The 12,210-nt window shown below is 37.7% G+C and overlaps 1 protein-coding gene across 1 annotated transcript in view; it reads right to left on the bottom strand.

Moving 5' to 3' along the window:
* Positions 1 to 11,062, bottom strand: part of LOC143737862 (uncharacterized) — a 41,488-nt gene extending 30,426 nt beyond the window's left edge. The window contains exons 1-3 of the mRNA XM_077229721.1: positions 10,985 to 11,062; positions 8,256 to 8,319; positions 1,240 to 8,153 (exon numbers count right to left, since the gene is read on the bottom strand). Coding sequence (XP_077085836.1) covers positions 1,240 to 8,153; positions 8,256 to 8,319; positions 10,985 to 10,993 — 6,987 coding nt within the window. The 5' untranslated portion in view covers positions 10,994 to 11,062. The remainder of the gene's footprint in view (positions 1 to 1,239; positions 8,154 to 8,255; positions 8,320 to 10,984) is intronic.
* Positions 11,063 to 12,210: the final 1,148 nt, after the last annotated feature.

Below are 12,210 nucleotides of genomic sequence, written 5' to 3'. Positions count from 1 at the left end.
ATCACCTCATTTCTCAAAGAGACTTGAAACAGTTTGTTTGAAAATTAAGTCTCTCTAAACCCCTCCTTTCTGCAAGCCTACTCTGCACTGATTGGTCTGATGGCCCAGTCTGCTGTGATTGGTCTGATGGTCCAGTCTGCTGTGATTGGTCTACCGCTTACAGTTTGCGTTGGAAAGAAAACGCCTATTAGCATATCTGAATTCCAGCTCTTCCTCAGCTCTTGATACACAGTGATACGAACAGTAAAGATGGCGTGAGTTTTACCGTATCAATCTCATCAAAGTGGATTTGCTTTGTCAGCAGAAAACTCAATTTATATCTGCACTTTGATCTTTCCAGAGCTTTTACATTCACAAACAGCTCTCTTACACACTGCATGAAAGGCAATACTCTAAAAAGCCTTAAAAATTACTTTTGGAGGGAGTATTTGTACCTATATTTTCTGTTGTTGTTGCTTTTTATTTCTGTTGTTATTGTTATTTATTCACTTATTTTTTCAGCTCATAACTTTTGACCATTTGGTGTAGGAATTTAGTTTTTTCCCCTCTGTATCCTTGTTCAATAAACCACCCAAGTGACCAGTGAGGGGTTTTTAATGATCAATATATTTATGACTTAAGTCTTCCACAATTAATTTAACTTAGGATGGACTGCTTTAACTGTTAGCCATGGCTGCGTTTCCCAAAAGGATTAAAAGACTACATACTACCTTCATTTTCATGTTTGTGTGCGTTTACCTAACTCGCCTACCTCAAACCCTTTTTTTTCCCTTATCCATAAATCGATTCCATCCGTGGACAGTAACTCAAAAACCGCAATATTAATGGCGATGGCGCAGTGGATAAGACACATGCCTTTGGTGTGAGAGACCCGGGTTCGAATCCACTGTGAGACACCAATGTGTCCCTGAGCAAGACACTTAACCCCTAGTTGCTCCAGAGGTGTGCGACCTCTGACATATAGCAATTGTAAGTTGCTTTGGATAAAAGAGTGAGCTAAATGAAATGAATAAATGTAAATTAAAGTAACAGCTAATTGATATTTACATCTGGACGCAAATAAAATACAACACTATTTGCATTTAAATAACACATTACATATGTTGGGAGAAAATAGTTTAAAGTAATATTTATATTAGGGTTCAAAATAAAATGCTTAATACATTAAAATACAAGAATTATACTGTTTAGTTTGCAGTGAAAATTGCATGTGCCTTAAATATTTATCACACAACTTACTTCATTTATGACTTTGCTTTCTCTGTTTTTATATGCTTCTGATGATGGATCTGACAGTGCAGACACAAAATCTTCATTGCTGGAAAACCTAACTAGAACTGTAGAGGTTAAAGGAGTTGTGACCGTTGCTTCAGTTGTAGAAGTAAGTTGTGTTGTAGTGCCCGCTGAGGTTGGAGTTGGCTGAGCTGTTGTAGTTACAGTAGTTGTAGTGCCCGCTGAGGTTGGAGTTGGCTGAGCTGTTGTAGTTACAGTAGTTGTAGTGTCAGTTGATGTTGGAGTTGGCTGAGCTGTTGTAGTTACAGTAGTTGTAGCATCAGTTGATGTTGGAGTTGGCTGAGCTGTTGTAGTTACAGTAGTTGTAGCATCAGTTGATGTTGGAGTTGGCTGAGCTGTTGTAGTTACAGTAGTTGTAGCATCAGTTGATGTTGGAGTTGGCTGAGCTGTTGTAGTTTCAGTAGTTGTAGTGTCAGTTGATGTTGGAGTTGGCTGAGCTGTTGTAGTTTCAGTAGTTGTAGTGTCAGTTGATGTTGGAGTTGGCTGAGCTGTTGTTATTACAGTAGTTGTAGTGCCAGTTGATGTTGGAGTTGGCTGAGCTGTTGTAGTTACAGTAGTTGTAGTGTCAGTTGATGTTGGAGTTGGCTGAGCTGTTGTAGTTTCAGTAGTTGTAGTGTCAGTTGATGTTGGAGTTGGCTGAGCTGTTGTAGTTACAGTAGTTGTAGCATCAGTTGATGTTGGAGTTGGCTGAGCTGTTGTAGTTACAGTAGTTGTAGTGTCAGTTGATGTTGGAGTTGGCTGAGCTGTTGTAGTTACAGTAGTTGTAGCATCAGTTGATGTTGGAGTTGGCTGAGCTGTTGTAGTTACAGTAGTTGTAGTGCCAGTTGATGTTGGAGTTGGCTGAGCTGTTGTAGTTACAGTAGTTGTAGTGTCAGTTGATGTTGGAGTTGGCTGAGCTGTTGTAGTTACAGTAGTTGTAGAGTCTGTTGGTGTTTGAGTTGGCTGAGCTGTTGTAGTTACAGTAGTTGTAGTGTCAGTTGATGTTGGAGTTGGCTGAGCTGTTGTAGTTACAGTAGTTGTAGTGTCAGTTGATGTTGGAGTTGGCTGAGCTGTTGTAGCTACAGTAGTTGTAGAGTCAGTTGATGTTGGAGTTGGCTGAGCTGTTGTAGTTACAGTAGTTGTAGTGCCAGTTGATGTTGGAGTTGGCTGAGCTGTTGTTGTTACAGTAGTTGTAGTGTCAGTTGATGTTGGAGTTGGCTGAGCTGTTGTAGTTACAGTAGTTGTAGAGTCAGTTGATGTTGGAGTTGGCTGAGCTGTTGTAGTTACAGTAGTTGTAGAGTCAGTTGATGTTGGAGTTGGCTGAGCTGTTGTAGTTACAGTAGTTGTAGTGTCTGTTGCTGGAGTTGGCTGAGCTGTTGTAGTGTCAGTAGTTGTAGTGCCAGTTGATGTTGGAGTTGGCTGAGCTGTTGTAGTTACAGTAGTTGTAGAGTCAGTTGATGTTGGAGTTGGCTGAGCTGTTGTAGTTACAGTAGTTGTAGAGTCAGTTGATGTTGGAGTTGGCTGAGCTGTTGTAGTTACAGTAGTTGTAGTGCCAGTTGATGTTGGAGTTGGCTGAGCTGTTGTAGTTTCAGTAATTGTAGAGTCTGTTGATGTTTGAGTTGGCTGAGCTGTTGTAGTTACAGTAGTTGTAGTGTCTGTTGCTGGAGTTGGCTGAGCTGTTGTAGTTTCAGTAGTTGTAGAGTCAGTTGATGTTGGAGTTGGCTGAGCTGTTGTAGTTACAGTAGTTGTAGAGTCAGTTGATGTTGGAGTCGGCTGAGCTGTTGTAGTTTCAGTAGTTGTAGTGTCAGTTGATGTTGGAGTTGGCTGAGCTGTTGTAGTTACAGTAGTTGTAGCATCAGTTGATGTTGGAGTTGGCTGAGCTGTTGTAGTTACAGTAGTTGTAGAGTCAGTTGATGTTGGAGTTGGCTGAGCTGTTGTAGTTACAGTAGTTGTAGAGTCAGTTGATGTTTGAGTTGGCTGAGCTGTTGTTATTACAGTAGTTGTAGAGTCAGTTGATGTTGGAGTTGGCTGAGCTGTTGTAGTTACAGTAGTTGTAGAGTCAGTTGATGTTTGAGTTGGCTGAGCTGTTGTTATTACAGTAGTTGTAGAGTCAGTTGATGTTGGAGTTGGCTGAGCTGTTGTAGTTACAGTAGTTGTAGCGTCAGTTGATGTTTGAGTTGGTTGAGCTGTTGTAGTTACAGCAGTTGTAGCGTCAGTTGATGTTGGACTTGGCTGAGCTGTTGTAGTTACAGTAGTTGTAGTGTCTGTTGCTGGAGTTGGCTGAGCTGTTGTTGTTACAGTAGTTGTAGTGTCAGTTGATGTTGGAGTTGGCTGAGCTGTTGTAGTTACAGTAGTTGTAGAGTCAGTTGATGTTGGAGTTGGCTGAGCTGTTGTAGTTACAGTAGTTGTAGAGTCAGTTGATGTTGGAGTTGGCTGAGCTGTTGTAGTTACAGTAGTTGTAGTGTCTGTTGCTGGAGTTGGCTGAGCTGTTGTAGTTTCAGTAGTTGTAGAGTCAGTTGATGTTGGAGTTGGCTGAGCTGTTGTAGTTACAGTAGTTGTAGAGTCAGTTGATGTTGGAGTCGGCTGAGCTGTTGTAGTTTCAGTAGTTGTAGTGTCAGTTGATGTTGGAGTTGGCTGAGCTGTTGTAGTTACAGTAGTTGTAGCATCAGTTGATGTTGGAGTTGGCTGAGCTGTTGTAGTTACAGTAGTTGTAGAGTCAGTTGATGTTGGAGTTGGCTGAGCTGTTGTAGTTACAGTAGTTGTAGAGTCAGTTGATGTTTGAGTTGGCTGAGCTGTTGTTATTACAGTAGTTGTAGAGTCAGTTGATGTTGGAGTTGGCTGAGCTGTTGTAGTTACAGTAGTTGTAGCGTCAGTTGATGTTTGAGTTGGTTGAGCTGTTGTAGTTACAGCAGTTGTAGCGTCAGTTGATGTTTGAGTTGGCTGAGCTGTTGTTGTTACAGTAGTTGTAGTGTCTGTTGCTGGAGTTGGCTGAGCTGTTGTAGTTTCAGTAGTTGTAGTGTCAGTTGATGTATGAGTTGGCTGAGCTGTTGTTGTTACAGTAGTTGTAGTGTCTGTTGCTGGAGTTGGCTGAGCTGTTGTAGTTTCAGTAGTTGTAGTGTCAGTTGATGTTGGAGTTGGCTGAGCTGTTGTAGTTTCAGTAGTTGTAGTGTCAGTTGATGTTGGAGTTGGCTGAGCTGTTGTAGTTACAGTAGTTGTAGTGTCTGTTGCTGGAGTTGGCTGAGCTGTTGTTGTTACAGTAGTTGTAGTGTCTGTTGCTGGAGTTGGCTGAGCTGTTGTAGTTTCAGTAGTTGTAGTGTCAGTTGATGTTGGAGTTGGCTGAGCTGTTGTAGTTTCAGTAGTTGTAGTGTCAGTTGATGTTGGAGCTGGCTGAGCTGTTGTAGTTACAGTAGTTGTAGTATCAGTTGATGTTGGAGTTGGCTGAGCTGTTGTAGTTTCAGTAGTTGTAGTGTCAGTTGATGTTTGAGTTGGCTGAGCTGTTGTAGTTTCAGTAGTTGTAGCTTCAGTTGATGTTTGAGTTGGCTGAGCTGTTGTAGTTTCAGTAGTTGTAGAGTCTGTTGATGTTGGAGTTGGCTGAGCTGTTGTAGTTTCAGTAGTTGTAGTGTCAGTTGATGTTTGAGTTGGCTGAGCTGTTGTAGTTTCAGTAGTTGTAGCTTCAGTTGATGTTTGAGTTGGCTGAGCTGTTGTAGTTTCAGTAGTTGTAGTGTCAGTTGATGTTGGAGTTGGCTGAGCTGTTGTAGTTTCAGTAGTTGTAGAGTCTGTTGATGTTTGAGTTGGCTGAGCTGTTGTGGTTTCAGTAGTTGCAGATTCAGTTGATGTTTGAGTTGGCTGAGCTGTTGTGGTTTCAGTAGTTGCAGATTCAGTTGATGTTTGAGTTGGCTGAGCTGTTGTGGTTTCAGTAGTTGCAGATTCAGTTGATGTTTGAGTTGGCTGAGCTGTTGTAGTTTCAGTAGTTGTAGTGTCAGTTGATGTTTGAGTTGGCTGAGCGGTTGTAGTTTCAGTAATTGTAGAGTCTGTTGATGTTTGAGTTGGCTGAGCTGTTGTAGTTTCAGTAGTTGTAGTGTCAGTTGATGTTGGAGTTGGCTGAGCTGTTGTAGTTTCAGTAGTTGTAGTGTCAGTTGATGTTTGAGTTGGCTGAGCGGTTGTAGTTTCAGTAATTGTAGAGTCTGTTGATGTTTGAGTTGGCTGAGCTGTTGTAGTTTCAGTAGTTGTAGTGTCAGTTGATGTTGGAGTTGGCTGAGCTGTTGTAGTTTCAGTAGTTGTAGTGTCAGTTGATGTTGGAGTTGGCTGAGCTGTTGTAGTTTCAGTAGTTGTAGTGTCAGTTGATGTTGGAGTTGGCTGAGCTGTTGTAGTTTCAGTAGTTGTAGAGTCAGTTGATGTTTGAGTTGTCGGATCTGATGTAATTTCAGTAGTTGTAGCTTCAGTTGATGTTTGAGTTGGCTGAGCTGTTGTAGTTCCAGTAGTTGTAGCCTCAGTTGATGTTTGAGTTTTCGGATCTGATGTAGTTTCAGTAGTTGTAGAGTCAGTTGATGTTTGAGTTGTCGGATCTGATGTAATTTCAGTAGTTGTAGCTTCAATTGATGTTGGAGTTGGCTGAGCTGTTGTAGTTTCAGTAGTTGTAGTGTCAGTTGATGTTTGAGTTGTCGGATCTGATGTAATTTCAGTAGTTGTAGCTTCAGTTGATGTTTGAGTTGTCGGATCTGATGTAATTTCAGTAGTTGTAGAGTCAGTTGATGTTTGCGTTGTCGGATCTGATGTAATTTCAGAAGTTGTAGCTTCAGTTGATGTTTGAGTTGTCGGATCTGATGTAGTTTCAGTAGTTGTAGAGTCAGTTGATGTTTGAGTTGTCGGATCTGATGTAGTTTCAGTAGTTGTAGAGTCAGTTGATGTTTGAGTTGTCGGATCTGATGTAGTTTCAGTCGTTTTAGAGTCGGTTGATGTTTGAGTTGTCGGATCTGATGTAGTTACAGTAGTTGTAGCTTCAGTTGATGTTTGAGTTGTCGGATCTGATGTAGTTTCAGTAGATGTAGAGTCGGTTGATGTTTGAGTTGTCGGATCTGATGTAATTTCAGTAGTTGTAGCTTCAGTTGATGTTTGAGTTGTCGGATCTGATGTAGTTTCAGTAGTTGTAGAGTCGGTTGATGTTTGAGTTGTCGGATCTGATGTAATTTCAGTAGTTGTAGAGTCAGTTGATGTTTGAGTTGTCGGATCTGATGTAATTTCAGTAGTTGTAGCTTCAGTTGATGTTTGAGTTGGCTGAGCTGTTGTAGTTTCAGTAGTTGTAGAGTCAATTGATGTTTGAGTTGTCGGATCTGATGTAATTTCAGTAGTTGTAACTTCAGTTGATGTTTGAGTTGTCGGATCTGATGTAGTTTCAGTAGTTGTAGAGTCAGTTGATGTTTGAGTTGTCGGATCTGATGTAGTTTCAGTAGTTGTAGAGTCAGTTGATGTTTGAGTTGTCGGATCTGATGTAATTTCAGTAGTTGTAACTTCAGTTGATGTTTGAGTTGTCGGATCTGATGTAATTTCAGTAGTTGTAGCTTCAGTTGATGTTTGAGTTGTCGGATCTGATGTAGTTTCAGTAGTTGTAGAGTCAGTTGATGTTTGAGTTGTCGGATCTGATGTAGTTTCAGTAGTTGTAGAGTCAGTTGATGTTTGAGTTGTCGGATCTGATGTAATTTCAGTAGTTGTAGCTTCAGTTGAGGTTTGAGTTGTCGGATCTGATGTAGTTTCAGTAGTTGTAGAGTCAGTTGATGTTTGAGTTGTCGGATCTGATGTAATTTCAGTAGTTGTAGCTTCAGTTGATGTTTGAGTTGTCGGATCTGATGTAGTTTCAGTAGTTGTAGAGTCAGTTGATGTTTGGGTTGTCGGATCTGATGTAATTTCAGTAGTTGTAGAGTCAGTTGATGTTTGAGTTGTCGGATCTGATGTAGTTTCAGTAGTTGTAGAGTCAGTTGATGTTTGAGTTGTCGGATCTGATGTAGTTTCAGTAGTTGTAGCTTCAGTTGATGTTTGAGTTGTCGGATCTGATGTAATTTCAGTAGTTGTAGAGTCAGTTGATGTTTGAGTTGTCGGATCTGATGTAGTTTCAGTAGTTGTAGAGTCAGTTGATGTTTGGGTTGTCGGATCTGATGTAATTTCAGTAGTTGTAGAGTCAGTTGATGTTTGAGTTGTCGGATCTGATGTAGTTTCAGTAGTTGTAGAGTCGGTTGATGTTTGAGTTGTCGGATCTGATGTAATTTCAGTAGTTGTAGAGTCAGTTGATGTTTGAGTTGTCGGATCTGATGTAATTTCAGTAGTTCTAGCTTCAGTTGATGTTTGAGTTGTCGGATCTGATGTAATTTCAGTAGTTGTAGAGTCAGTTGATGTTTGAGTTGTCGGATCTGATGTAGTTTCAGTAGTTGTAGATTCAGTTGATGTTTGAGTTGTCGGATCTGATGTAGTTTCAGTAGTTGTAGAGTCAGTTGATGTTTGAGTTGTCGGATCTGATGTAATTTCAGTAGTTCTAGCTTCAGTTGATGTTTTAGTTGTCGGATCTGATGTAATTTCAGTAGTTGTAGCTTCAGTTGATGTTTGAGTTGTCGGATCAGATGTAATTTCAGTAGTTGCAGATTCAGTTGATGTTTGAGTTGTCGGATCTGATGTAATTTCAGTAGTTGCAGATTCAGTTGATGTTTGAGTTGTCGGATCTGATGTAATTTCAGTAGTTGCAGATTCAGTTGATGTTTGAGTTGTCGGATCTGATGTAATTTCAGTAGTTGCAGATTCAGTTGATGTTTGAGTTGGCTGAGCTGTTGTAGTTTCAGTAGCTGTAGAGTCAGTTGCTGTTACAGTTGTAGTTTGAGCAGTGGCACTACAATATACTGTTGTTAAAAAAACAAAGTAACAATCATTATGGAGTAACTGTCACACTTATATAAGTAATAAGATAAATAAAGAATTTTCATGATGAGTAACTTACGAACCTAAACTTAACACTGTAATGATCAGTGATTTTCTAGTCATCTTGGTAGCTGTCAAATAGCTCACCTATAAACATATAATACATAAGATCAGAACATACATCACGATCAACATACTTAAGATCAAATTTGACATGTTAGTGACAGTGGAAAAACAAAAAAACGTATGAATACAAACAACCTCTTTCCAGCACAGGAACCTGTGATGACTCCCTTTTTGTCTGTACATAAAAATGTATTTGTCATTTTGTACTGTGCACATTAAGATGAAAGTATTTATCATAAATAACAAGAAAACAACGGAGGAATTGCAGTTCGTTTTAGAAGTTTGAAGTCAGTAAGATTTTAAATGTTTTGAAAGAAGCCTCTTCTGCTTACCAAGGCTGCGTTTTAGGGCAGTTTCACAATATCACCACAAGGTGGCAGCAGTCGGTTTAAGTCCAGGTGTAGCGGTAATCCGTGAGGGATTTTAGAAGCACTGGAAATCTGATCATTTGTTCACTGAGAGTCATAATAATTGCGTTTGTATAGTTTGATAAGAGACGGTCTCTATTATGAAAGAATATGATGTGAAGTGATTTAACAGTGAACGAGAGGACACACTTTAACAGTTGTATAGTCTGTTCTTCCCTACTGTGCTGAGATCCTATTGAAGTGTCTTCTTGAACAAGAAAATCTGTTACATAATTGTTTAAAAGCCTGATGGGTTAATGCGTAGTGCCTTTTACTGTAACTAAAGGAAAATTGTGCTTTTGTTTAGTAATAATTGCATATTTCATTAATATTTTCTTTAAAAATACAGTTGATTATAATATAAATTGATAGTGCAGCTGAATATTGAATTTGTTGAATATATTGAGTGTCGCCTTTGGCTTTTTCCTTGCTTATTTGGGGAGATTTAATATTCAACAATATTATTGATCTCCTGCACTGACACCATTATATGAGAACTGAACTGAGCTGGACGATGACATCACGGTTTTCTCCAGAATGGCTATATATATATATAAATTGACTAAATTAATAGCTTTAATTACAAAAGTGAATCATCACTGAATTTAAGCTGGAGTATGACGCTATTTTCTTCTAGAAACAAACTTTGTTGTATTATTTTCCTGTTATCTCTGTAAAGCTGCTTTGAAACACTCTGTATTGTAAAATGCGCTGTATAAATAAAGCTGACTTGACTTGAATATGCACTTTCCTATATGGAACTTCTTAACTTAATTGAACATAGGGGAAAATAATTATGCTTTATTATTGGTTGATTAATCCATTGAACAATGTTTTTGTCTGAGACAGTTTGACTGTAACCTAACAGTAAAGAACATTGAGCTTAACATTGAATTTAAAAAAGGTTTGGTGTCATTATTTTGGATCTGTGCCATAAAATCATTTTGGTTTGGTGTCATAAAATCATTATTTTGGATCTGTGCCATAAAATCATTTTGGTTTGGTGTCATAAAATCATTATTTTGGATCTGTGCATTGGGTCTTAGACAGCATTTATAAGCTGCTGTCACTTTGTGTCATCATTAATGTTCATCAAAGAACAAAAGACAAATAGAAAACCACTTTTGTAGCTTTAACAAAGATTCATTTATATTACATTTATACAATGAAGACTATGCAGTGTTATTTTACATTTTATGATTCAAATTATTTTTTCTAAATACAATTAGGCTTACCTGAAAAACATAAAGCACTGTTTATTGAATTTGTATCTTTGTTCCATTGTATTTATCTATGCTTGCAATTTGTTTATTATTTTCTCTGCTGATTATTCCACTACAAAATCACCTAATCTTTCTAGAATTATTCATTATTTTCAAATAGAGCTTTTCAAGTAATCTGCTGAAATTGTTTTCATATCGCAATATATATCGCAGAAAAACAAAATATCGCAATGTCAGTTTTTTTTCCAATATTGTGCAGCCCTTCTGCATTTATTTAAAAAAACAAAACAAACAGTCAAATATTATTACGGTTTTAATCATCTGTTTTCTGTGTGAATATATAGTAAAGTTTAATTTATTCCTGTGATCAAAGCTGAATTTTCAGCATCATTACTCCAGTCTTCAGTGTCACATGATCCTTCAGAAATCACTATAATATGATGATTTGATGATCAAGAAACATTTATGATTATTATCAGTGTTGAAAACAGTCATATTTCTGTAAAAAATTTCACTTTATAACATCCTTTAAAATTGCAAAATTGCGTTTCTTCAACAAAAAAAATTCACACTGATCCCATACTTTTGAAAGGTAATGTATATTAAGACCAAAATTATGAAATTAAATCATTACACTACAAGTGTCTTTTTGTCAACATCAAGGGTTTTTATATGCTATCCTAAAACTTAAATTCAGCGAAATCAGAAACTTCCCCATGCTATCCTTCTTGTTCTTGGCTATTAATTTTGCATTTATTATAGTACCCTATTGCATTTATATTGTTTTATCTTTAATGTCTGGAGAAATTTACGAAAATCACTCCAACTGCATCTTCAAATTTAAACTATTTTAAAATAATTTTACTTAATCACTTATTATAGTTGCTGTTGAAGTGACAGCCATTTCTTAAAATGTGCATGGAGTATAAAGTCTAATTCTGTTATAACTCTTATATGATACACAACAACAACAAAAAGGCTCAATTGAGAAAATGAAGAAATATTGTACGGTTCATTATGAATATAAATATTTAACTCATAATAAGTCGAACTCACCCAAACCATTGCTTATCTGAATGTGATATCCTACACACAGGTTAAGCTGTAAGTCTCTTGATAAACGTATGTAAAGTCACGTTCTCCTCAAAATCATTGTTTTTATTAGCTTCGAGTCACATGACCACATAGTTGTCACTCTGAGCGTTTTGTTCATTATTACATTCCATCTTTAACCAAACTGGATAAACCTACTTATACAACAATGCATTCCTCCCTAAGCATTCAGTTTTATGAAAATATCCCATTGAAAGGTTAAGTGAGAGGGTGTGTTTCGTTGTTGAGTTTTTTGTAGGTGCTTTAGTTCAAATGATTAAACCTATAAAACAGAGAAAGTAATTTTGTAGACTGCTTTATCACTTTTAAAGTGCAGTGTATATTATGTTTGTTGATCATTTGTTGCACATTTGTTTAATTTAAGTGATCATATAATGTAATACCTATTTCAAAAAGTCAAAAATGTCTTTCCAAGCCTGTATGCATTTATTTCTTCTGTAGAACACATTGGATTTCATTAGCTTTTATTGTATGGATGAATAAACATGCAAAATATGAATGCATATTGAACTGTAGCTCTAGCTTGAACTGTAGTCAAGTCAAGTCAAGTCACCTTTATTTATATAGCGCTTTTTCAATACAAATTGTTTCAAAGCAGCTTTACAGAGATAACAGTAAAAGTAAAGTTGTAATAGTGTTGTTAAATTCAAAATTAAATGTTAAATGTCCCCAACTAAGCAAGCCAAAAGCCAATGGCGAATGAAGGCGAAAAAAAGGTGACAGTGAAGGAACCAAAACTCCATCAGTGACAGAATGGAGAAAAAAACATTGGGTTGACAGAACCGGGCTAATATGGTCGTACTTCCTGGTTCTGGTAAGAACTCGAGCTGCTGCGTTTTGGACCAGCTGTAGTTTGTTTATTAAACGTGCAGGGCAACCACCCAGTAGAGCATTACAATAATCTAGCCTTGATGTCATGAACGCATTAACTAATTGTTCCGCATTTGTCAATGAGAGCATATGACGTAATTTAGATATATTTTTAAGATGGAAAAATGCGCTTTTACAGACACTAGACACATGACTTTCAAATGAGAGATTGGTATCAAAGAGCCCACCCAGGTTCCTAACTGACGACGAAGACTTAACAGAGCAGCCATCAAGTGTTAAACAGTATTATTGGATATTGCGTGTGGAAGTTTTTTGTCCAATAATTAGAAACTCTGTTT

This window comes from Siphateles boraxobius, unplaced genomic scaffold (genome assembly GCF_051911475.1).
Source record: "Siphateles boraxobius isolate OS27281-9 unplaced genomic scaffold, OSU_SipBor_1 130, whole genome shotgun sequence".
NCBI lineage: Eukaryota > Metazoa > Chordata > Actinopteri > Cypriniformes > Leuciscidae > Siphateles > Siphateles boraxobius.
The sequence above is the reverse complement of the archived record's forward strand: the minus strand, read 5'-3'. Positions and strand labels throughout refer to the sequence as shown.